At 39.3% G+C, this 27,656-nt stretch overlaps 1 protein-coding gene across 6 annotated transcripts in view; it reads left to right on the forward strand.

Moving 5' to 3' along the window:
• Positions 1 to 27,656, forward strand: part of ARHGAP5 (Rho GTPase activating protein 5) — an 84,801-nt gene that overhangs the window by 46,546 nt on the left and 10,599 nt on the right. For all 6 annotated transcript variants that reach the window (XM_083610157.1, XM_083610153.1, XM_083610154.1 and 3 more), the window contains exons 2-3: positions 17,011 to 20,885; positions 23,997 to 24,144. In XM_083610157.1, the coding sequence (XP_083466283.1) occupies positions 17,184 to 20,885; positions 23,997 to 24,144 (3,850 nt within the window). In that variant the 5' untranslated portion in view covers positions 17,011 to 17,183. The remainder of the gene's footprint in view (positions 1 to 17,010; positions 20,886 to 23,996; positions 24,145 to 27,656) is intronic.

Consider the following 27,656-nt stretch of genomic DNA (forward strand, 5'->3'; position numbering starts at 1 on the left):
CTGGTTGCAGTTCTTTCGTGTTCTTTCTTGCCTCTAAAAAACAAAAAAAACACCACTCCCCACCCCCCACCCCGGATTTCCTCTTGTCAAGGAAAAGCTCTAGATGGGAGTCTGGGAGTGACAGTTCGACGTGGGAAAGATGCACAATAACTTCAGTGGGAGGGTGAAGAGAAGGGGAAAGTGTGGAAACCTTCCCATATGTCCTTTTGTGCATGAGGTTTTTCAGCAACTCCAGTGCCGCAGATTTGCCCGAAAAGTAGGTGGGAAATGTTTTAAATCCAGACTAAAATAGGCCAGTGGGTGGGTGTGCATGTTAAGTTTAGGCTTTTGGAGATAATTAGTGTATTTTCCCTCTTGCTTAGATACTGCAATTGGCAGAGATTTCTTAAGTCTACACTGCACAATAAAAAAGGCAGTACAATTGATCCAAACATTTGTGGCTCAATTGCACATTCATTTTAGCTGCCTGTTTAGACAGTTTTCATTGAAAGGAATTATGGAATTCATATTTGTGATCATTTAAAAATGGAGAGTTCATAATAGAATCTCTCTGGCATGGACAACTATGTATTTTTTTACAATCGAGTATATGTATATATTTTCTTTTATGTAGTATATATTTGTTTCAGAATATTAACAATTTCATTCCACAAGTTTTTAATTGGTAAAGTTAGTTGTGAGTACTGTATAAAGACAATTGCCTGTGAAAGTTAGTGCCATGATACATCAGTTATAGTGCAAGCCTAAGCATGGTTTGTACAAAATCCCATTGAGTTAAAAAAATCTTAAGAATGCTTGGGATTGCCCCCTTGCAATGCAATCCCGTAATGTTTACTCAGAAGTCACACTAAATTCAATGGAACTTACTTTCAGGCAAGTATGTGTAGGTTTGTAGCCTTCAACTCTTAAAATACTACCCTGTCATAGGCCCCAAATTTGGAGTAAACACTAGTTAATTCTAAGCTTCACTAGTTAATTCTAACTTAATGTTAAAAACCATTAGCTGTTTGGCATGTAATGAGCTAAGTAAATGGTTATTATGAGTGATAATTAATCGTGTTCATTCACCAGCAGAGTGGACTTCCGCTTGTGCAAGAGGACCTATTCCTCCCCTTCCTCCTGCAGCCCTCTGCTCACTATCAAAATCCACTTCCAGAATCGAGGAGCAGATTGAAGAAAGTGGGGCTGTTGGGAGGAGGAAGAGGTTTCGCTGCCTTGGTGATCTACCTGGGCAACATTAGATTTCACATTTTTAGAGGAAATAGTTGTTTTTACATATATAAGTATGATTTAAAGCTTAATCCAGGTATTCAGCCTTCATTTGTGGATTGGTTTGCAAATGCCATTTACAACTTGCAAGACCATTTTAGCATTTTTCTTGGTACAAGATTTTCCTTCTGTGAGTTCTAGTAGAGTAGTGCAAATAAATTCTTGAAACATATTTAAGATGCTGAATGGTTATTCAGCATCTTAAATATGTTTCAAGAATTTATTCAATCTCCAGGTTGTAAAATTTTATTGAATTCTTTTGTTTCTTTTCTGTTTATAACTCATCACATCTTTTCCCCTACTGAGCCTATCTTAATCAGTAATAATATACTCAGTAGTCCATAAACCACTAACTTCAGAATAGTTTAGCGAAAGACCTGTATTGAAGATTCAGTATTGTTATTTCTAGATGAGTTCTTTATTTTTAGTCTGCTAATAGTCTAGTGTGACTTTTTAACAGATCATCTTAAGGAATGTAATAAGATTTCACTTCCTAAGCATGTGCATGTTTTATATATAATGTACATGTGTACACACACACACACACGTACACACAAAGCTTCATCAAAAAGTTCTTAAATAGTTGTTCTGGTGTATTTACTAAGGATTTGTTGCATTGCTTCTCTGATACTATTATAAGAAGTCTGTACACTTTATGGAACACTGGTATAAGTAAAGTTTGTGATGGGTTTGTGAAACACCTTGGAACTTTGCTGTTCATGTTCACTTCTAATACCTGTTTCATTAGAAGATAGGTTTGAAATCGTCAGGCTTACCAAAATTTACTTAATATTATCAAATGAGCTGGCCCATTATTTAAGTTAGCTGGTGTTTGTAATATGAGGTGTTTAATATTTATAACTTAGTTGGTTGCCTTAATTACTTTAAACCCTAACTTTATGAAAGGAGAAGGAAATAACTACTTTGATTCTTTGTACATTTGACAACAATGTATATATATCCACAGTAAATCAAATGATACAACAAATTTCTCCAGGGAGTACTTATATTGTTGGAAGGACTTTGACAATGTGTTATGAAATATTTAATAGGACAATGTGCTCAAACATTTACATTGGCAATATGTAGTCATTGAAACTGATAATATTTATTTTGAAAAGCTACTTTTAATCCAAATAATTCATTTGTTGATTTTTATTTTTTTACTTGATATAAGCAAAACATTTGAAACTATACTAATTATCAGTATCTTTGAACATATGGGCTCCTTATTTTAAGAGTTGCTTCAAACTTTTAAAAAGCAAAAAAACTTGCATAATATTTGCACAACACTATTAATCATGTGTGGCTCACACATGAATAAGTGACCTGGTTTCCCTGCATTAGATATGGAAGCAATAGTTGGGAAAGGATTGAGTCTTTTCCACTGTGAATCTGCTGTACAAATATTTTGAAGCTTAGAAACTGAGTAATGAAATCTGTAACCTGTTGAGGTCACAGAAGTCAGTGTGTGAGCTTGAGTATTTTGTCTTTTTGGGGCATTCTGCACTGTAGACTTGTCAGGATTTTACTTCCCAACATGTTGTTAGGCTTTCTCCTTGCTACTTCCAACTTTCATCGATATCTAGTGTGAAGAATGATATGGTTATTCTTGCTAGGCTTAGGTGGAAGGTTGGAAGCAGCAAGAGCAACTCAAACAGAGGGGTTTTTTTAAGTTGTTTTTAAATCCAAAGCCTGATAAGAAGTGAAAGATGAGACTACCCCCTCCTAAATTCTCTGTGTGCAAAAACACATGGAGTAGGGTAGGCTGGGTTCTCATGCCAGACACAAAATTTCTCCCTTCAAGTTACCTTCATTGCAGGGGAAAGTTATGAAAAGAGTGAGGGGCTGTCTCATCTTGTGCAGTGCATTTAGAAAATGGATGAGCAGCCAGCAAATTACCAGTAGTGGTTAGGCCTGATGGACCTGGGAACAACATTTTGGATCCCAACATTACTGTGTACAAAAATATTTAGTCATATATGTGCTCATGAATTGCAGCAGTTACTGCAGTTCGTTAACTCTGGCTGTGGTCTGCATCATTAGTTAACTCTGACTCTGTTATGCATGTACTTGCTGTCAAAAACTGTGTCTGTACACTAGGTGTGTTCAGACATTTGCCTCAACAGGTGAATGCTGTATGTGTAGATAGAGAGCAAGGGCATGCAAACCCTGCTCCCAGTGTTCCAGCAGCCCTTGGTGCTCTATCTTCCTCCATGTTAAATGGGCAAGATATGGGAGGATTTCTTTTTAGGCTTGCTTAAATGCCTTGCATGAATAAGGATCCTGCTTTACCAGGCTCCCTCATAGTGTGAGATATTCTTCTTGCATTTAAACAAATGTGAATAAAAGCCTACAGACCTCCACACAGGGAAGAAAATACGAAGAGCCCTACTTGATCAGGTCAAAGGCCCATGAATGCATTTGTTAATGATAGACATTTTATTATGCTTGATGGCAATTATGTTCAATGTGTACATACTGCTTAGGCCAGGGGTTAGGAACCTGTCACCTTTCAGATGTGCAGGACTCCGATCAGCCCTAGCCAACATGACCAAAGGTCAGGACTGATCAAAGCAATGTCTGGAGGGTGACAGGTTCCCCATCTCTGATTTAGGCCTATACGCCTTGGGCTCCTCATATCAGAAATATGCTACAATCTTGGTGGGAGTCTGCATCCTGCAGCACCTTTCTTCTCCCAGCTTCTTATTCCCCTACCAACTCTCTGTGATAGGAGGACACCAAATAGAAACAGAGAAGAGTGGCAAGAAAAGTCACCTGCTCTACAGCTCTTGACCCAGACACAGTATGCTGTGTAGTGGGCCTGTTTGGCTCTGTCACCCTGTCTTCTTAACCAGCACAAGTTCTAGGGGTGGGATGGGATGGGGGCTTGCACAGTGGAAGGCAGCCACAGCTGATTACTAAGGAAATGGAATATGTTACAGTCAAATCTTACATCAGGTATAGCCAGCATTTCCTTAAATCACACATAAAGTGATTTATGTGTGTGACTAACTCCCCACCTTTCCCTCTTCTGGCTGTGAGGCATCACCACTTGTTGGCAAAGATGTGGAAGTGCCAATGGGTGGCCTGGGTTCCCACTGGGTCATATCATTCGTTAGTCTCTCTGCTGCCTCCCCCCACTCCATGTATGAGCCTTGAGAGCTCCTCTTTGGCTGGGGGAAAGAGCTTTCCTCAAGGGGAAGAATCCAGGAAATGATAAAAAACAACAAGGAAGAAGAGGTAGTAGGGCGGGGGGAGGGAGATGAAGGCTCACAAGTCCTGGAGATGAGAAGAAAAAGGTTGGAATGGACCTTTGGATGGGTGGATGGGATCCTAGCAGAGGGGCGGAGGAGTAAGGAAAGCAAAAGGGTTCCTTGCCACTGTTGCAGGAACGACAGATGTCCTGCTGTGGAGTTGAATTTGCACAAACTAAATATACGTATAATGCCACTCAGCCGTATTGCTGGTGGGGTTATGGCGTTGTCCATAGGTGTCACAAGCAAGGATTCACAATGTAACACTGGGGGAATGGTTCATTGCTGTGCAAACAGGAGGAACGAAACTACATGACCCAGCATGCAGCGAAGCCAAGAACCCAGCTTCCATCAAGGTTTTTTGTTTTGTTTTTGCGACCGGGGTGGTGGGGAGACTGTAATCCCAAGCTACTCAGACAGGGAACTGGGAATCAGTAGTAAAAGCCCTAGATGATTTTATGGCTATATCCACAACTTAAAAATTGCATTCTTCCTTTCAATGGAATCCTGACAACTATATTTTGATGTAGGGAGATTTTGATTAAGACAGAGCCCTGTTGGATCAGACCAAAGAAATATATAGTCCAGCATACTGTTCTGATAGTGGCCAACCAGATGCCTATGGGAAGTCTGCAGGCAAGAGAGCACTCTCCTTATTTTTCAGTTTTCAGGAATTCAAAGGAACACTGCTTCTGACCGTGGAGGTAGACCATGGTCATCACTGATAGCTCTATTTCCCATGAATTGGTCTAATATTTTAAAACTGCCAAAATTGGTGGTCATCACTTAATCTCATTGGAGTGAATCCATAGTGCTTCTGTGAAGAAGTATTTTCTTAGTTCTGTCTTGAATGTTTCAACTTTCACCTTCATAGGATGGCCCCAGGTTCTAGTATTAGAATCATGCATAATTTTAAACACCTTTATTAAGTCTATTACTTAGGAGTCTTTGGTGAGGTGCTTTATCAAAAGCTTTTTGAAAGTCATAAGTACAGTATACAGTATCAATGGGCTCACTCCTATCTATAGAACTCTAAAAATGATGCAGGGCTTTTCCTTGCAGAAGCCATGCTAGTTCTGCTTTAGCATGACTTGTTCTTTGATATGCCTGGTAACTCTATAATTATGCTTTACATATTTTTTTCTTGGAACAGATGTTAAGATACCTGGATTGTAATTTCCTGCATCCTCTTTTAAAAAAAGAGTTAAATTATACACTCTTCAGTCCTCTGGTGTGGAGGCTGATATAGGGGACAAGTTACATATTTTTGTTAGAAGATCAGCAACTTCACATTTGAGTTCTTTTTTTTTTTTAAATAATATTTATTGAAGTTTCCAAAATACAGAAAGAGAAGAAAAGAAATTATGAAGATACATTCAGAACCTTATTTTCAAACATCCACTTTCTGGGACTCCCCCCTTCCCCCACCCCTACCGTATTCCCCTTTCATATTGTTGTTTCCACAAGTTCTGTTTCTGATTTAAAGCACAATTTATATACCCCATTGTTCAAATTTAAATTTATACAAACCTTATGCAACACCCTTGATAAAAAAAGCAAAAGATCTCTCCCCATAGCCCACCCCCTTTTCTTTCCACAATGTCCCCCTTTTTTCCCATTAAAGTAAAAGCACACAGAATAAAAGTATAAAAAAATAAGAAATATATTAGAAAAAAGAAAACCAATTCAGAAAATAGTTGCAAGCCTTTGGATTCTAATTCTCCCTCCCCTTCCCCGGTTTAATTTCCCTTATCCTCCAATCTATGTTTCCAGCCTGGAAGTCTTAAGTCCATCAATCCCATTTTTCCCCCAACTCCTTGCAGAATTATTTCCCATTTTTAGGATTACTTTTTAAGAACTAATTCCTAAATCTTTAAAAATGTCAAATTATAAAATTCCCCCCATTGTTCTTTCAAGGTTATAGTCCAGCTTCCTCTTGTTCCGCTGCTAAAACTTTCTTATTCAGAAGTTTAGTAACTCTACATGGGTTGTTGTTATTCAGGAACAAAAACTTGCGTTCAGTCCCTTCCTTCTTCAATAAAGTATTCTGTTGTCTCCTTTTAGTCTAAACACCCTGTAGACGAGATTCAGTTTCAGTTTTGCAGCTTTCCCAGGAGATAACCAGTTCTGTGAAATTCCGAAGTGTTGTATTTTTCCCGGCTTACGCCCATCTTTGTAATGTCCCGAAGCTCCTCTAGGGGGGTTGTTGTAACTTTGTTTCCAAAAATCCGATTGTTCTCCGTATTTTCGCCATTTTGTATTCAAGTCTTAACAAATTATATCAAGTTGTAACAAATTTGACCAGCAAGGTCCTTGTAATAAAATCCTCTTTAAAATTCCGACTTTGACAGCTACTTTGACAGCTGTCAAAATCACCGGCTCTTTTCACCAGGCTCACTCCTCAATCGCCCCGGTTCCCAGGGAGGGAGGTGCATTTTCCTTCTCCTTCAATTCTTCCTCCAGCACAATTCTTGTACTTTCCCATCATGGAATTCTTGATTTTAGCAAAGATACCGTTCTTTTTGGGCCTTGGCTTCCCAATCCTTGTTTTAAAATGTCTACAATAGGGAGGGGGACTGACTTCCTTTTTAGATCCCCCCCCGCTCGTCTCAAATCCAAAAAATTTTTCTTCTTTTAAACCCGATTTCCAATTTACTCACGGGTTGTTGTTAAAAGTCCAAATTCTCAATGGAAGAAGTCAGCGCTCTCCGTCGGATGGCATGCGGCTTCGCTCGGCAGGGATGGCAGAGGACTCAAAGCACCACGCTTCTCCCCGGCACCCGATCCGTAGCCTTTAAAAAGGCTCCTTCACGAGTCGGGAGGGCGCTAGCGGTGCTAGCCGAGTCTCCAAGTCCACGGCCCCCGTGGCCGTGGTTTCTAAGGGTCCCCGCATCGCCGGTGCGGTAAAACCCAGCCCCTGCCGAGCCGGCTCCCTCCGGAGCTCGGAGGGAGTCCGCCATTCGGCGATGGCGCCAACCCGGAAGTCCTCACACATTTGAGTTCTTTAAGGTGGATGCCATTCAGACATGGTGATTTGTAAGTTTGTAATTTAACATTAAGGCCAGGAACATGTATATTGTCACCACCCTTGGCCTCAGTTCTTCGGATTCCATTCTTATAAAAAGTTAGTTGAGGCACAGAGATCTGTCCTCCATCTTCTGCTGTGAGGACTGTTGCAAAGAATTCATTCAGCTTCTCTGCAGAGAATTGAGCATTAAGAGTTGATGCAGTTGGGTTTGTTAAGGATGGGACTTGCATGTGTGCCCTTGTCTATTGATACAGAGTTTGCATGCCTGAACGTGGCTGTTGTTTCGTTTGAAAACTGAATGTTTGAAATACCCAGCAGCTCAAATATGGGTCATTCATGTTAGAATAAAACAGAAGCGTCTGATTAAGCTATCCGGTTAAATATTGTAGTGCTTGATTCAGAGGAAGTTAGTCACGTTTTAGTTTTATTAAAATCAATGGGACAAGTTAGTTATAACAAACTTAAACACCATTGATTTCTGTGAAACTAAACCATGACCCAATTTAATCTGGGTCTAGCCATTCATATTCTCCCTGTTAAGCCAATAAAACTTCATGTAATACAAAGCAAAAATCATCAGCATATTTATAAATGCAAAATGCCTGTTTCCCAAACTGCATTTTTTGACACTAGAACTCTCCTATCAATCATGTTAATGCCTGAAAAAGTTAACATGGATCGGTCAGTATTTGTGGTCTGCTTGAATAAAACATACAGTAATGTCTTAGTATGTAGATCTACATCTTGGGTTAAGAAGGAATCTGGTTAGTCTTCTTCACAGCTAACATTGCTGCTGATATAATGATTAACTGTGGTTAAGCTTGGTAGGGAAAAATTGTTCTTCAGAAGAGTAGGATAAGTGAAACAGCATGCAGTTCTGCAGTTTCCTCCCAATTGCTTAGGCTTCATTAAGCATCATATTTGCAATAGATGTATAACTGAGTCCTTGTACCTGGTTGCTAACTTATACCTAGGAATTATTTAGTGGCATCTAAGGTTTTTTTTTAAAAAAAATCAGTGTTGGTGAACAATTAATGTCACTCTGATTGATAAATTCTAAGAAATTATTCCCTATTTTACTCAATAAGTAATGCATAGGAGGAAGATGGTTAGTAAAGTATGTGATCATTTCAACAATTTATATTCTTGGCTTCTTTCTAGCATGGTTGCCACAGGGCCACTTAAATACTGGCTCCTTGCTGCTGCTTTGCTCCTTCCCTTGTGCAGCTGGCGAAACAAACCAAGAAAGTTGGCTTGCAAATCTTCTTTAGAAGCCATTAACCATAATTCCTGCTACTCATGTAACAGGAAGCTCTGGTTAACTCTGGCCTCCTAGTCTTCTTTGCAGCTTGTGTGAAGAGAAAAGCTGCAGCAAAGGGGCAGGTAGCAGGGCTTTGATTGTGTGAGTGCAGCTTTAATGTACAAGTTTTTCACTTGCTCATGGTGGTCTTTGCATGAATTTACATTTATGGGTGGAATTCAGTGTCATACTCTTCCAGCCTTTCTGCCTATGCAAGCAACATCACAGCTTTCCAGATGGAAGGATCCTACTCTCCTCCCCTTGCATGCAGTTCTCAGGGTTCTGACCTCCCCCGAGGAACTGGGCAATTAGTATTCATATATCACACTTCTTTTCTTGTGAAGGTGATGTTGCCCTAAGTTTTATATGGTCAGTTTAAAATATGGCTAGAGTTTGGTTAGAAAACAATTTTTGCATCAGCTATCATATTCAGATAATTGTTGCAACTCTCATCAACTTGCAGTATATCATAAGGAAAGGGGGGAATTTTTAATTAGTGACTGAATTATCTATGACAATTAATTTCTTTCGATTTCTACAGGTCACCTTGGAGGGAGGACTCAGTAACTTTTTTTCAGAAGGATTCAATCAATAAAGGCTCCTAAGGAAACTGGCCTTTGGAAAGCCTTTGACCTGTTCTCAGTGGATGCTGCTTCCTTGCTAACTATGATTGTGCTCATATGGTCATCCTATATGCTTAATACACATTACTAACAACTGAGACTTATTTTAGAGACCTTGAATGTCAGGAGTTGGGAATTTAACAAGTGGCTTCTGTAAAACTCCATTGGCAACCAAGACGACAAATTCTAGTGTAGCATCTCCTGTTAATGAGCAAAGTGACATTCTCACCCAACTAGCTAAGTTACAGTCCAGGTTGATCCAAATACAACAGCATGGGCAACAAAATGTTGATGAAACAATTGATAATCAAGCCTTTCGCCCATAAACTGTTTCTCCAAAATGTATGGTTAAAAAGAGGGCTACCAGAGGAACTTTTAAGTGTATAGATGCAGAGCTGCAAACTCAACCCCCCTTGGGATATGATATGGTGAGGGACAATCCTGCCCTAAATCATGTGGATGAATCTTGCACCACTTTCACTAGGTTTCAGGTATCGGATGATTCTGCCTCCCACTTGTTGTTGTTTAGTTGTGTCCGACTCTTCGTGACCCCATGGACCAGAGCACGCCAGGCACTGCAATCCTATAAAACAGCCCACAATGTTTGGTAGCCCCTTCCCAAATTTACAGATGAGGCAGATCAGGGGGTTACAGGGAGAAGAAGAGGTAGGGAAAGGTCAGTTTCATGACCTTGCCCTTCTGCTCGCATAACATTGGATACACTCATATAGGTTTAAAAGCTAGTGACATTAATAACTGGTATTTTGATAACACCTTTTCATCTAGTCCAGATGAAGTAATTGTTGTTCTAATCTGATGTCTGAGGTCACTGTTGAACTGGATGTGGGTGAATAAACTGAAACTCAGTCCAGAGAAGTTGAATATATTGATGATGGGGAGGTCTGTTGACTCTGTAGTTGATGTCCTTTTCTGGATTAGATAAACACTTGCTTTTAACAATCAGTTAAATATTTAGGAGTACTCCTAGATCGAGCTCTCTTATTGGATGCATAGCTGATTTGCCATTGTCACCCATGTCTTGCTAATGTTTATTGCAAGCCAACTTTCTTGGTTTGTTTCGCCAGCTGCACAAGGGAAGGAGCAAAGCAGCAGCGAGGAGCCAGTATTTAAGTGGCCCTGTGTCAACCATGCTAGAAAGAAGATTATTGCAATGTACTTGGGGTTGGGGTTGTTGAAAAGTATTCAAAAATTGCATTTTATCCAAAATAACTGCTACCTGCTGTTTTGGGAACATAAGAGAAGTGCTTTAACATCACTTCCAGTTGGTTTCTGTGCTGTTGAGAGTAAATAGAACCTTTGGTGGCAAATATCAGTCAGGAGCAGGGATAACAGTTGGTAGGAAACAGTGATGGGCCCTGATTCAAATGATGACTGCTTTTCATTCAGAAAAAGCAGAATTGTTACCTATTTTAAAAGTGATTAGTTTATGGTTTAGACTACAGACTTTTTGTTCTGTATCCCTGTTGCGTATTCCTCACTCAAGATGCCCAGTCTTGGAGCTTTACTACCGACTTTACTCTCTTTTTGCCTCATCTATATCTGCTTTTTTCAAACATCATTCTACTGATTACTCATGCTGGAATATGCCATCCTTCATGACTTCTTTCTATTTCTGTACCTATATCTCACAAGAGAATAGTCTCCAACACATTTTCAGGTACCAGTGTGCTGCTTGACATGTTGATTATATGCCTGTCTTTCTTGTCCCCAAAGCTGCCTTTACATGCTGTAATAGTGCCTCCTGAAGGACATGCTGTGGTGTTTTTTTGTTTTTTGCGAAAGTGCCCTCTTGTGGTCTGCACTGGTGAAAGCCACATTGTTTGAGATTTTTCGCTGCAGCAAAAAAACCCCAAAATGTTATAAAATAAATTGAAATCTAAACCAGCCAAGCATCTACATCATGGTTTAAATTATCACAAATAAGCCATGGTGAGTCTTAGAGTCACATTCCTTCTCCCTCTCTAGGCATAAGAGAAAAGAGCAAAAAATTTGGCTTTCATTCAGAATTGATTTCATCTAAAGTTTCCTGTTATGTATGAAATTACAGTTTATTTTAGCTGTACTTAGTCAAACCAAGATATCTGACTATTCTTTGCTGGGTGATATGCCACTACCGCCCCATCCTTAAACTTGTGTTTTCTTGCGTATTTCAGCTTTATTACTAGTCTACAAAAGATTTTACACGCCTTCTTTTTACTCATAAGAGAAGCTGACAAAGGATGGACCAAGTGCTTCATCCCTCCTTTGCCAAATCCTTCTTATGAGTAAAAAACAGGCTAGAAAAACATTTTGAAGGTTAGAAACTCAGTAGGCTAGGAAATGAAACTCACTCCTTCACCAGCCCCATTTTTATGGTTGATAAGACAGCACCTGGTTTGATAGTGTCTTAGGCAAGGTTCCCTAGTAGTTTCCCTAGAACATTCCCCTTACTATAAAGACTTGTTGGGGTAGATGGGTACCAATGATGTGATGTCTGTGACCAGCACCTAGTGCTGGAGTAGAACAAGAGGGGGAGATGGAGCTTGCTCAGGACTTAGCATACTAGGAAGAATGTAGGAGAGATGGAGATAATTATAGTTATTTATACATACATACACGTATATACCATCTTTTCTCCAAAGAGCTTATGTGGCACTGATATGACACTTTCCCTCCTTTCCATTTTATCCTCCCAACAACCCTCTGACGTAGGCTAGGCTGAGAAACAGCAGCTGGCCCAAAGTCACCCAGTGGGCTTCATGGTTGAGTGAGGATTTGAACCCTGATCTTCCAGGTCCTAGTCTAGCATTCTGACCACTATTCTACACTGATTCTCATTTCCTCATTATATTTTACATCCTCATTACCAGTCCGTTTTCACAGACTTCTGCTAGATTATTGCTCTCAGGTAAATCTTCTTTGACCCTCCTCCTGGCAGTCAAATGTGCACTCTTACTCTGGACTTCGCATTGGGTCCACTGCTGACTTTGCTGTTCAGCTCGTGGTGGAGAATCAAAGGCAGGATTTGGATGTGATTGGAGGGGTTGCCAGAGGCCCAGGAGAGATGTCCATAGTACTTGAAATTTTGGGCTCTCTTATGACTGTGGGGCTCATCCTAGTCCAGGCATAGGCAAACTCGGCTCTCCAGATGTTTTGGGACTACAACTCCCACCATCCCTGACCCCTGGTCCTGTTAGCTAGGGATGATGGGAGATGTAGTCCCAAAACAGCTAGAGGGCCGAGTTTGCCTATGCCTGTCCTAGTCCCTAGCTGTGCTGGATTTCTCCATGGAGTTCCATGTTTCTTCTTCCAAGAAAGTCTCCCCTGGATCTTGGTTAGGCCCTGGTGGGTGACCAATAGCATTGGCAAACAGCACAGGGGACTGGTGTTGGCAAGTAGCAAGGGCAGCCATTCTAACTACCTGGTACTCCCTCAGGAGCCCAGCAGTAATTGTGAGGCAGATTCAGCTGGCACTCATTTCCTTATTCTCAGTTCTTCTGGGCCTTGTCCTTGAGATATAAAAAATAAGGACATGAGTTGCAGCTTTAGTTGTACCCTGTTCTGTAAATAGAACACTATATGTGAGACAGCTGCCACTGACTACTTGAGTGTCAGTTCTTCTGATTAAGAATAAGGAAATGTGTGATGGTTGTATGTCCCAGCTTGCTTCTTTACAGTACTGGATGTGAGGCAGATACATCTACTGCCTCTTCTTTATGCCCAGTGCATCTGGGCTCTCCACACAACATGTGTATAGAGGGCAAGGCCCAAACAGATTGAGAATTGAAAGGGAGTAGCAGCTGCGTCACACTAGACTGGCCAAAGAGGATGCTTGCTAAAGGAGCAAATCATGTGTGATAGTTAAAGGATATTTGCATTTTTTATGTTACCAAGTTTGGGGTGGTATATATGGAGCATCCCTTAAGCTTTCAAGGTCAGAGGGTTAAGAAGAAAACTGCATATCACAACTGTGCCAGACTGGAATGCTTCAGATATTCTGAGCAGATTAACCAACATAATCCAGATTGTGTGCTACAACAGGAGAGCAGGAATGAGTAAATTATGCCTTGCTGGAGGCTGAGGAATATGTTTCAGTAAAAACACTCCATTCTACAGAGGAAGACAAAACAGTCTTCTGTGGTCACCAGGCCATCTGTCACACAGGAAACTACATCTGTCCTTCCTCACTACAAATATGGCAATTAGTCTCTGAACCATGAAAACACAATATCAAGCATGTTTCTCTAGGAAAAAATGATTTCAAATGTAGATTCAAGCAGAACAGTAACTGTTCTCCAAATATTTGTTTCAGAAGAAAAAAAAGCCTTTGAGTACCCCAGTAGACAACTGCTGAGGCACTAGATTAAAATTAACCATGTATATCATTAATACAAAGGATAGTCTTGATTGCAAACTATTATTATGCCAGTGACTCAGTATATTTTAGGAGAGGAGAGAATGAACCAAAATGTGGGTCACATAAAGGCCCCAATCAAAAGAAGTTACATGTTTGTGCAGATGAGCACTGAGTACTCATTAGTGTATGTTTTCTGTGCAGTGGTTTATGCAGCCACTGAGGCAAGATGGTTTTTAAACTGAGCAATATTTTCCTGCCTTGGCAGTGGGAATTGCTGTGGTGAAATTAAAGAAAACTTGAGATACATATTGAATTCTTGACTCTAGCTTTATTGTATTGCAGGCAAATTATTTACAATTTAGGACATTGGTTTTGATGGGTGTATGCTCTCAGTCAATTAGAGACTTGCTCTAAGTTTTTGTTTATGGCATATATGCATAGGTATACTATTGAAGTCAGGTTACCAAATTAAAACCCCAATTTGGTGTTTCAGTCTTACGACTTATCTTTGCTTATGTCCACTATAAGTAATTAACACATGTACTTAATTAAACTTAAAAAACAACAACTCCTTGGGTTGGATGCTGAGGTACCATGTGTGATCAGAAAAGTATTTCTACTTGTGCAGGGGGACTCTTGAATTCTGCTGATTCCCTTCCTTCCACTGCAGCATCCCATGTTCTGTCCAGAGGGTCCACTGATTCTTAAATTCAGATAGCTGTGAAACATGGGAGTCTACAACAGGGAAAGGATTGGAAGAGCTCTGCGTGTACTTTTCTGGATCCTATTGTATGTGGGTACTCAGCATTTTTTAAAAAAATTAAAAGTCACACATGAAGATTCTATTTTCAACATTTCTGTCCTGCTTTCCTACTTCTAAGGTAGCTCAAAGCTGCTAAGCATAGAGGGTTGGATTTAGGCTTGCCCTTTGCAAATGGAAGGGACCAGTAGCCCCCTCCCCCCTGGCACCACTCCTCACACTTTTCTGGAGGGTCTCCGAACCTTCCGGAGCAGATTTTCAGGAGATACAGAGGACTCTAGGGGGAAAGAGGAATATGCAAGGTGTTCCTTCCATTCCTCACTCCAGTTGGAGTGCTGTGTGAATGGAATCTTGCTCATGGGAACTGTGGTCCATTGGACCCACAGATACATTAGGCAGTGCTTGGTTGTTCATTCATTCTCTTATCTCTGGTGCATTATAATAAAATCAGCAGATAGAACAGATTATATGGGTATGGGTTTCCATAATTGATTCATGAATGATCAGTTTTAATAAAAGAATGAGCTAGTTGGCCCTCAGCAGGGTTAGTAAAAGTTGAATAGTGGCTCTCTTTGCAGCTGCCTTGCGGAGCAGTCACTGTCCTTCAGTCTCTCATTCAACCTTCAGTGCTATGGCTGTATTATAGGAATCTACATTGAGTAATGTTTTGAATGCTAAAACTGATTTGTCCCTTTTCTCTGTCACTAACAGTACCTATCCTCTGCTTAGAATAATTTCACCCCTTTTCTTGTCCCCTTTGTGTTCATTCTTTTGCATATAGAGTGCAGTACAGCTGCATTAGAATGCAGAGGAGCCTGAATTTTAATTAGGAAGAAGCTTGGAATAGTCGTCAAGTGCCATTACATAGGTTCTGTGATTAGTAAGAGCAAGCAAACTAGAACAGTGGTCTACAGTACTATAGTTTTAAAAATTGCTGCTCTGTGCTATTATAAATACTTCCTTGTAATTATTTTCAGTTATATGGAAAGTATTTATTGCTAATTCATATAATCATCCTATATATTAATTATTCTCTACATTGTATATTAGTTGACTTTTCTTCTAAGGGTAGAGGAGCAGGAAAGAGAAAATATTTCTTGAAAACTATTTACAGAAAATTGTAATATCTTCTGAATTTATGGGGGAAAGGACTGACAATCTGATTATTACCTTAAATATAGTTTGGAGAAGCAATTCAATGAACAGTAGAGCTTCTCAAATTTCATTGTTGACAAGGGGCCCCTATGTAAACACACGTTGTGGATTGTGGCCAGTATGTGGAAACAGTTACCACTTAGATGAATATACACACTGAGGTATTGGATATCATTATCAATATTAGCATCTTCATTCCATAAACATCAGACTCTTTTAATAATCTGTTATTTATGGAGTGAGTTATGTGAGGTCTTGCAGTGGCACATGGGGATGGGAGTAGAATGGCAGTTGGTGGGCTGAGGTGTTAACAAGGTAAATGGTATCACCATCTCCACCCAGAGTTCCCCCAACCTTGTGTCCGCTTTTTCCTGCCCTGTCCCAGTTAATGTAGCACCACTGCTAGGAGGTTACCACTGCATTCCCCTCATACACTTCCTGTGGAGGTTTATACTTTGATCAAATGATGTCATTGGTCATCATACTGTTTATTTGGTAACACTTGGAAGTTATATTTATTAAATGTTTGTGATTATTCATAGATTCCCCAGGTTTTTGTTTGAAGTGTTTTTTTTAAAAAAAAAAATAATTTTATTTTGCTAACTTTCTGCCTTTTGAAATCTCATTGTTTGGAAAGGAGAGAAAAATCACCCATGCTGAAACATATGCGTTTTAAACATATTTTAGGTTCCGTTTCTAAATGCAGTTAATTAGAAATAAGTTCAGTTGAAATCAGTGCAACATTGCAGTAGAAAGAGCTTTGTGTGTTGAAACTGTCTGCATTCATTCTGCTTTATGTGACTATGTTCCCAGACAAGTTCATAGTGGATGGTTAGCTTTACATTGGTTATCTAATTATTGGAGGATAGGGTTCATGTTATTATTGTATAAGTATTATAAGTGCACTGATGTGAATTGACTGCTCTTTCTGAGCAGCGGGATCCTACTTGGACCCCAGTACACTGGACCGGATATAATTGCATGTGTGTTTCCTTGGATTGCCTTTGTTTGATCAGGGATCTTAACTGGAAGCAAGTGCCATTGATGTTGATGGAACATGTTCTTCATGTAAATGTGCTTAAAATAAGAGCACTAAATGCATGTAAGGTGCATTTAAGTGTGGACATGTGAGCTACATACCCATTTTTATATATCTAACTTACTTAAAAGCATCAGGTGTGTGTGTTTGAATTTATTGAAACATTGAAAGTAGACCTATAGGTAACTGTAATTAACAGAGTGTTTCTTCTTTCCCTTTCAGAAATATGGACCACTTGATCTGAACATATAAGTTTATTGCAAGCATGAGAATCCAAGAAGAACTGAAAATACCTTTAAAAAATTGGAGATAAATTTTTAGTGTGTAGAAGCACTTTTAAGAATGAACACTACAGCTGGTTGTGTTGGTAACTACAGAAGGATGAGAAGAACACTATGATGGCAAAGAACAAAGAGCCTCGTCCCCCTTCCTATGCTATTAGTGTGATTGGACTTTCGGGGACTGAAAAGGATAAGGGGAACTGTGGAGTTGGGAAATCGTGTTTGTGCAATAGATTTGTGCGTTCAAAAGCAGATGAATATTACCCCGAACATACCTCTGTGCTTAGCACAATTGACTTTGGTGGACGAGTTGTTAATAATGATCACTTTTTGTACTGGGGTGACGTAACACAATGTGGAGAGGATGGAATAGATTGCAAGATTCATGTTATTGAACAGACTGAGTTCATTGATGATCAGACTTTTCTGCCTCATCGGAGTACGAACTTACAACCATATATAAAGCGTGCAGCTGCAACCAAATTGCAGTCAGCAGAAAAACTTATGTATATTTGCACAGATCAGCTTGGATTGGAGCAAGACTTTGAGCAAAAGCAAATGCCTGAAGGGAAGCTAAACATTGATGGATTTTTATTATGCATTGATGTAAGTCAAGGATGCAATAGGAAGTTTGATGACCAACTAAAATTTGTGAATAACCTCTATGTTCAGCTATCAAAATCTAAAAAGCCTATAATAATAGCAGCAACTAAATGTGATGAATGTGTGGAACACTATTTACGAGAGGTTCAGGCATTTGCTTCAAATAAGAAGAACCTTCTGGTAGTAGAAACATCAGCAAGATTCAATGTCAACGTAGAGACGTGTTTTACTGCACTGGTACAAATGATGGATAAAACCCGGGGTAAGCCTAAAATAATTCCCTATCTGGATGCCTATAAAACACAGAGGCAACTTGTTGTGACTTCAACGGATAAATTTGAGAAACTTGTTCAGACTGTGAGAGACTATCATGCCACTTGGAAAACGGTTAGTAATAAACTGAAAAATCACCCAGATTATGAAGAATACATTAATTTAGAGGGAACAAAAAAGGCCAAAAATACATTTTCAAAACACATAGAGCAGCTTAAGCAAGAGCATATAAGAAAAAGAAGAGATGAATACATCAATACATTACCAAGAGCTTTTAACACACTTCTGTCAAATCTTGAAGAGATTGAGCATTTGAGCTGGTCTGAAGCTTTGAAATTAATGGAAAAAAGGCCAGATTTCCAACTATGTTTTGTGGTGCTGGAGAAAACACCCTGGGATGAAACTGATCACATAGATAAAGTGAATGACAGGAGAATTCCATTTGACCTTTTGAGCACGCTAGAAGCGGAAAAAGTCTATCAAAACCACGTGCAGCATCTAATATCAGAAAAAAGGAGAGTTGAAATGAAGGAGAAGTTCAAAAAAACACTTGAAAAAATACAGTTCATTTCTCCTGGGCAACCCTGGGAAGAAGTTATGTGTTTTGTAATGGAGGATGAAGCTTTTAAATATATTACAGAGGCAGATAGTAGAGAAGTATATAGTAGACATCAACGGGAAATTGTTGAAAAAGCCAAAGAGGAATTTCAGGAAATGCTCTTTGAGCATTCAGAACTGTTTTATGACCTGGATTTGAATGCAACACCTAGTTCTGATAAAATGAGTGAAATTCATGCAGTTCTGAGTGAAGAGCCTAGATACAAAGCTTTACAGAAACTTGCACCTGATAGAGAATCTCTTCTATTAAAACACATAGGGTTTGTATATCATCCCACTAAAGAAACCTGTCTCAGTGGCCAAAACTGTATGGACATTAAAGTAGAACAGTTGCTTGCCAGAAGCCTCTTGCAATTGGACCACGGTCGCTTAAATTTATATCACGATAGTGCCAATATTGATAAAGTTAATATTTTCATTTTGGGTAAAGATGGTCTGGCGCAAGAGCTGGCAAATGAGATTCGGACTCAATCCACGGATGACGAGTATGCCTTAGATGGAAAGATATATGAACTTGATCTTAGGCCAGTTGATGCAAAGTCACCTTATCTTCTAAGTCACTTATGGACTTCTGCCTTCAAACCACATGGATGTTTCTGTGTGTTTAATTCAATTGAATCACTCACTTTTATTGGAGAGTCGATCACTAAAATCAGGACCGAAGCATCTCAGATAAGAAGAGACAAATATATGGCCAGTCTTCCATTTACATTAATACTGGCTAATCAAAGAGACAGTGCTAGCAAGCACTTGCCGATTCTGAGACACCAAGGACAGCAATTGGCAAACAAGTTGCAGTGTCCTTTTATAGATGTGCCTGCTGGTACTTACCCACGCAAATTTAATGAGGCTCAAATAAAACAAGCTTTGCGGGGAGTTTTGGAAGCAGTTAAACACAATTTTGATGTTGTGAGTCCCGTTCCTACAATTAAAGACCTATCGGAAGCTGATTTGAGAATTGTCATGTGTGGCATGTGTGGAGATCCATTCAGTGTAGATCTTATTCTTTCACCCTTTCTTGACTCTCATTCCTGTAGTGCTGCTCAGGCTGGCCAGAATAATTCCCTCATGCTGGATAAAATTATAGGTGAAAAACGGAGGCGAATACAGATAACAATATTATCATATCATTCTTCAATCGGTGTAAGAAAAGATGAACTTGTTCATGGGTATATACTAGTTTACTCTGCTAAACGGAAGGCATCTATGGGAATGCTTCGAGCATTTCTTTCAGAAGTACAAGATACGATTCCTGTCCAATTGGTGGCTGTTACTGATAGTCAGGCAGACTTTTTTGAGATTGAGGCTATCAAAGAATTAATGACGGAAGGTGAGCATATAGCTACTGAGATTACAGCTAAATTTACAGCTCTGTATTCTTTGTCTCAATATCATCGTCAGACTGAGGTTTTCACATTGTTCTTCAGTGACGTTTTAGAGAAGAAAAACATGATTGAAAATTCTTATATGTCTGATAGTACAAGAGAGGCAACACATACAAGTGAGGATGTTTTCCTGCATTCTCCCAGAGGAGGTGCTCTTACGTACAATTACTATCCAGATTCAGAAGATGATACTGAAGCCCCACCTCCTTACAGCCCTATGGGGGATGATGTACAGCTTATCCCAAAAGATCGATTCGATTTGGAAGGTAATGAATACCCTGTTCATAGCACACCACTTAACTGTCACGATCATGAACGCAACCATAAAGTGCCTCCTCCAATAAAGCCAAAACCAGTTGCACTCAAGCCCAATGTGAAAAAACTAGATCCAAACCTGTTAAAAACTATTGAGGCAGGTATTGGCAAACCAAGAAAAACTAGAACAACTCTGGCACCATCTGATGATCTAGATCAATCTGATAATTATGCAGAACCTATAGACACCATTTTCAAGCACAGAGGTGTTACTGATGATATCTACGCAATTCCAGATGATAGTCAGAATCGCATGATTAAAATTCGAAACTCATTTACTATAAATAATACCCAAGGAGATGAAGAAAATGGATTTCCTGACAGAATGTCAAAGACCCACGGCGAAAGAAGACCTTCGAAATACAAATACAAATCTAAAACACTCTTCATCAAAGCCAAATCTTATTACAGGAGAGCACATTCAGATGCAAGTGATGATGAAGCTTTTACAACATCTAAAACTAAAAGAAAAGGAAGACATCGTGGCAGTGAAGAAGATCCCCTTCTGTCCCCAGTGGAAACATGGAAAGGTGGCATTGATAACCCTGCTATTACATCAGATCAAGAGTTAGATGACAAAAAGATGAAGAAGAAAACTCAGAAAGTAAAAGAAGACAAAAAAGTAAGACATTTTTTAAACTAACTTTTTTATTTTAACTCTGCATTAAGTTCTTTTTGGAGTTGTGCAAGTTGGCCTTATCAAATATTGATTGCATTGTCTGGCTGGGAAAAGGCCCCAAGGAAAATTGGATGGAGGGATCTTGCATCAAAGGGACACAAGATTCCTCAGTCTGATTTGGGGTGATTTCCCTTCTCTTCCTTGGATGATTCAGAGTTCTTTGTTGGTAGGTCCCCTTGATGCCTGAAGAAGCTTTTCAGAGGTATAAAGGGGAGTGGGGAGGAGGGATAGATTGTTTCAGCTCATGCAGTTTTGGTTACAACCCAATGCCTTTGTTTCATATCGCAGAATCTTTCTAGGAATGTCAGCTATATTTCTGGTTAGATTTGACAAATTTATATAGAAGGTGATTCAGACTGGCATATTTTAGTGACTAGGATAATGTTACTCCTATTGGTGAATGCACTGCTGTTGTTGGGCTCAGGTTTTTGATTTGTTTTTTAATTAGAAAGCGGCATGTATTCAGTGCACAGCAGGTTTAGCATAGTCAGTGCTTTATTACTGGCCATTGTAAAGATAATAAATATGTAGCGTTTCAGATGTCAGTGAGGTCAACATTTGAAATAACTGTTTTGTGAACTTTGTGTGTTAAATGTGGAAAGGGTGGGAGGAGAAATTGTTCCCTTCAAATTGTAATACAGTTATTTGTGAATTATCAGCTATTGCTTTATGGTCTTGTGCTGTGTTAGATCAGATCTAGTCCAGTGTTGCGTTGTCCTGGCAGTGGCCAGCTGTGAGTCTTATACATAACCAGGATACAGTGTTGTTATATAGATGTATATTGTCATTGGGCATAGTAGGTTGTTGTGCAATCTTTGGGCAATCAACTTGTGAAACTCTTCTGTGATTGCACTTTTGGTAAGAGTGTTGTATGCAAAAGAGTACTGTGCAGGGAGGAACCCCTGCATCAAAACCTGCCTATGACACTATTTAGCTTTCTCTTCAGATAATTATTTGACACAGGCAGTTGAAGAACTTTACTGAATAAAAGTGTGCATTGCAGATAAAAGGTTTTGCCAGCTTTCTACATGTTTTAGTAGCTTGTATGGTTAGTTTTGAAAAGATATTGGCCCTGAAGGACTTTCGTGGGGATTAGTTCTGGTTTTTCTAATATTTCCTGTGCACGGAGAAGCAGTTTAAAAAAGATTAAATATTGTTTAGAGTAATAATTCTAAAAGTATATATAGTGCAGGCAAACTGTCAGATTTTAGAATTGCTTTATAGAATTGCTATGTCTTGGTACTGATTATATCTTTATATAAAAGAAGTTATTTGGGCAAAGTTTTCTGGGCAGCATTGATAGAGTAGGAGATACTAGAAGGACATCTGTATAAAATACTGAGTAAGCAAGAAATTAACCTTTACAGCTGTTACACTACTTGCAGAAATTGCTTCAGCTCAAGCAGTGGAAAAAGAGCCACTGGTTATTGGCTGCCTAAGAAATGGAGTCAACCTGGTGTATTACTACTTCCTTGTAAACTTTCACATTTTAAAAAGCCAATGTGAGCTGGTGAATAGCATGTTGGCCTAAATGCAAGGCATCATTTATTAACCTCAGATCTGTGCAATGGATATAGTGTTGGCTTGCTTTACAGTATTATTATAGAGAATGCAGGAAATTTTGTAAATAGTTTTTTGCTCTAAAATAGCTATCATTGTGGTTAACTATAAACAGCTTAATATTGTCTTGTCATTTTGTTAATTTGTTTAATTTTGTACAGTGTGGGAAAGAAAAAAGGTGGAACCATAGTTAATCTTCACCAGTTTAAAGTATTTCCTGTCTGAATGGAGCTATCACACCTCATAGAAACATACTATTTAGTGTTTTGCATTGTAGGTCTTGAGAAATAGGAGCTTGGATCCAAAGGCACACAAGTGAAGTTCTGCTTGCACAAGGGGAGATTCCCCACTGTTGCTTGTTTGTGTCCTGAAAGGCCATGCCAGAGCATGCCACAGAAGGAAAGATATGTCATAAACATCTTAAGAAGTGGCCTGTTGGGCTTTAGTTGGAAATGGAAACTGGCAAAAAATGGATTGCGACTTGATATTTAAGCCACAGTTGTATAAACCCTTAAGTTTAATATGGTATTCCAAACCATATAGTGCTATGTGTTGTGGATGTTCAGTTGAGCAGTTAGGCTCAGCACAGGAAGAAACTGTGTAATTGAGATTGCTTTTACTAGGCAAACACGCACATTCACATGATATACACACACTATTTGCAGTTGCTATAAGATGTTTTCACTCTCTGAGCCCAGAGATGGTTCCAGTTTACAAAGTCCTTAGTGAAACAAAGTCCACGTAGCAAGTGCAAAGTCCAGTTTCTAACAGAATCCTGCAAGTGCCAGAGTTCTCCAAGCCCAGAAGTCTTGGAAGTTATCCAGCTTCCCTCAAGCGAGCTCTTCACAAAGTGTTCCACATTTTCACAGGATTGTTCCTATAGTCTTTTCCACGTTTTGCACAGATTCTCCTGTACTGTTCAAAAATGAATGCTGTAATCTGAGATTGAGCCCTTTTCTACCTAGTGTTACCTGCTAGGTTGCCCAGCAACTTAGATAAGACAGTCATGAGATGCCTGCAGCTAGAGGGTGGGGGCATTTCTGCCTACTCTTGGACATTTAATTTACCCTTTATTGTTTTATTGTTTTCTTATTAAAAGAAGAAAATACTTACATTGAACCATAATATAGAAAATTACCAGTCTTTCCATATATATATATATATATATATATATATATATATATCTAGGTAATATTCCATATATTACAAAGGAGCTTTTAAAAAAAAGGAATTTCAGAAAACAACACAATCAAAGATAGCCCCCCATATGTTGCTTAACTTTTTATCATGTTATATGAATTTGAGTGCAGAAAGATTTTAACAATGTTGAAAAGCTTGTTTGCTCTCTTTATTGAATAATTATAAATTAATATATTCAAAATTAGTTCTGTTACTAAGATTCTTTTGTTACAGGTATGATTTTATGTAGATATTATTAATTTTTTACTTTCATTAATGACATACTTGGCTAAGAATGCTGTTGTTTTCTTGTAGCAAAAAAAGAAAACCAAGACATTTAATCCACCAACTCGTAGAAATTGGGAAAGTAATTACTTTGGAATGCCCCTGCAGGATCTGGTTACACCTGAAAAACCTATACCACTCTTTGTTGAGAAGTGTGTGGATTTCATTGAAGACACAGGTAGGACACAAGTTGGAGCATCAATAACATTTTACTATTTCTTGGTAGCTAACTATAAAAGTCTTGTTAGCTTCTCATCATTTTATACTATGTGGTAACAGAAATAACAAGTGTGCGCTGAGGACTGTATACTTTCACATATTTACCAAAGCAAACCCTTGAAGGATCAGTGCTTTTTAATTTGTTCATAAATATTGTAGAGTTGGGGTAAGTAATGTGGTAGCCAAGTTTGCTAATGCTACTGAATTGTCACTAAAACCATTTTAGGGTCACTAAAACAAAAATAAAGATTGTGGAGTGCTCCAAACTCAGGGAATGGGTGGTAAAATGGGAAATGCAATTTATTGTAAACAAGTGTAAAGTGATACATATCTGGACTTAAAAAACAACAACCCCTTATTTCACATATACGCTCATGGGGTCTGAAATCATATTGACTCTGGACAGGACTTTGGGGTTAGAGTAGATAGCTTTATGAAGATGTTCACCCAGTGTGCAGCAGATGTAAAAAAATGACAAATTCGATGCTAGGGATCATAGGAAAGGAATTGAAAATAAAACTGCCAATATAACAATGCTGTTGTGCAAGCCTACTATGCGACTGTTTAGAATACTGTGTACAGTTCTAGTTGCCTCATCACAAACTGGATATTGTACATTTGGAAAATGTTCAGAAAAGGCCAACCAAAATGATCAAGGGTTTGATTGGAGCAGCGGTGGGTAAAATTATGCATGGCATAGGGAAAGTGGATAGAGAATATTAAATGCAGTACATTTCTTATGCAGTACATTATGGACATTACCTCTACTGGGGGCAGTGTTGGTCACCAGGGTGGATGACTTTAAAAGAGGATAAGACAAATTCATGAAAAATAACCTGAACTAAATCTGATAGATACTTTTTGCCTCCACTATTGGTGGCAGTGTGCTTCTGTCCCACTTGTATGCTTTCCTTAGGCATCTGGTTGGCCACTGTGAGAGCAGGATGTTAAACTGGATGGGCCATGGGCCTCATCCAGCAGGATCGTCTAATGTTCTTATGACTCCTGGAATATGGAACTGGGAGGAGACCAGATTTCTTCTACTCCTGTACATGCTGCTGGTCTTTTCTCTGTTGTCTTGTGGTCTCCTCTCCCTACCTGACTACATTTCCCTGACTTTGCTCAGTTGGCCTCAACCACAGACTTAGGTTTGCTGAAAAAACTGAAATCTAACATACAGAAAAATTACTTTTAAAACATGTTGTTAATGCAAATGTAAGCATGCAAGATTCCAACAAAACTTGAATTGGGATCTATATGATTAGTGTGATTTCTATCTTCTGCCTACCTTTGTTCTAAAGTGCTATATATAAAAGCTAAATAATGTGAAATGAAGAGATGTTACTGATGAACTTTTTGATCCTGCTCTGCATGCATTTCCATTGAAAAACAACAAAAATAATGCAATTCAGCCCCACTTCATGAAGCAGCAGCTTCCCCCACCCTTTGTGCTGCAGCCCAGATCTTTCCTGAGTATTCCCCAAAACTCAAGAAAGGCTCGGGGGGGACAGACAGTATGCTAAAGTTGGAGAAGGGGTGGCAAGCCCCATTGCACAAACAGCATTCCCCTTTTGTTATAAGAAGAGTGCAACCCTGCTTAATAAATTATATCAGTACTGTACAATGCCTTCAAGACTGAAGCAGGTGCTGCAGGTTTGAAAAAATTCAGCTGAAATAATCTTTTAAGTGGCTTAGATTTTGTTCCCTCCAAACCCCCATTTATTTCATATATAAACATTCAATACATTTATGGATACCAGTCTACAGACCTACCTAGAAGTAAGTCTCATTGAACTCAATAGGACTTACTTCAGAGTAAACATGTATGGAGTTGTGATGTGAATGTCTACATCAAATTAAACAATACCTTCTCTAAGAATAACAGAGGCCAAAATGAACAAACTTAACATTCCTCTTTCAGTCACAGCTCATTCCATTGATTGTAAACCTTAGTAGGAAACTGTTTTAGGAAGTAAAGCAGACCCAGCATGTCTTGCCTTGTTGCCAGTAAAAGGGAATTGCTTCAATGACTCGTTTAATAAGTGTTGCTGAAATAGTTTCCTTTAGCTGGCAGTAAACCTGAGTACGCTGCATTGTGCACTCGTTAAATGTTACGTTTGAATAACTGAATGAGTGGGCAGCTCAACTATTTCTGTGTACAGGAGCAAAGATTGTACACTTGTTGTATGTAATATTACACTACTCATAGGTAGCATGATTTATACAGCCCAGGACTCAGTTTGTTGGCTTCTAGGCCTGAGCAAAAAGTAACACAGTGATTCTAACAGTGTTCTGTAGGATCAGTTTCCATTTGGGATTAAGCTGTAGTCATCAATTGACCCAGGTGCTAATTTAGATTTTGAGAATTCAAGCTGCTTAGGTGCTGATCGCACTTTGTTGGTTTTGGACAAGATTTCCTTGCAAAGTTTTTCAATTTGATAGCATATACTAACTTATGTGGGGGAAGCGGGTGGCGCTGTGGGTTAAACCACAGAGCCTAGGACTTGCTGATCAGAAGGTCGGCGGTTCGAATCTCCGTGACGGGGTGAGCTCCCGTTGCTCGGTCCCTGCTCCTGCCAACCTAGCAGCTCAAAAGCATGTCAAAGTGCAAGTAGATAAATAGGTACCGCTCCGGCAGGAAAGTAAGCGGCGTTTCCATGAGCTGCTCTGGTTCTCCAGAAGTGGCTTAGTCATGCTGGCCATATGACCCGGAAGCTGTACGCTGGCTCCCTCGGCCAATAAAGCGAGATGAGTGCCGCAACCCCAGAGTCAGTCACAACCAGTGGCGTAGCGTGGGGGGGTGCAGGGGGGGCCAGCCGCACCGGGCGCAACATCTGAGGGGGGGAGCGCTAATCTAGTGGAAGAGTCTCGAGTGCTAAAATCCACGGGTTAGGGGGCGCAAATTACTTGCCTTGCCCCGGGTGCTGACAACCCACGCTACGCCACTGGTCACAACTGGACCTAATGGTCAGGGGTCCCTTTACCTTTACCTTTTTACTAACTTATGTAGCAGTGTTTTAACAGCAACCTTTATCTCCATTGTTTTATTTTTAAGTAGAGTCAGTAATTTTAATAACATTCAGAATGCATGAAAACTAGCATTTATATTAGTACACTTGCAATAATAGCTAACATTTAAATAACTACCAATTCTGAAGTTTTCTAAGGATGGTATACCAAGTAATGCATTCCATTTGTGGAAGAATTTAGTCTTGTTTGGTGGAATGCCCCCCATCTCCTTCCAATACTAGGAGTTCCCTCCACTCTCAGGGGTTAGACTAGATGATCATTGGGATCCTTTCCAACTCTACAATTCTATTATACTGTGACTCAAATCAGAGGTTAACTATCTGGCAAACATTTTTATATCTGGAATATTTCACCTAGTAATTATTTAAGAAAAGTCTTTTTTAAAAAGCATCTTTTTATCTGTCCTGTGTTCAGTTTTTGACAGCTTTTCTTCCCCATGAA

The sequence above is a fragment of the Podarcis filfolensis genome (genome assembly GCF_964270895.1).
Source record: "Podarcis filfolensis genome assembly, chromosome: 1".
Lineage (NCBI taxonomy): Eukaryota > Metazoa > Chordata > Lepidosauria > Squamata > Lacertidae > Podarcis > Podarcis filfolensis.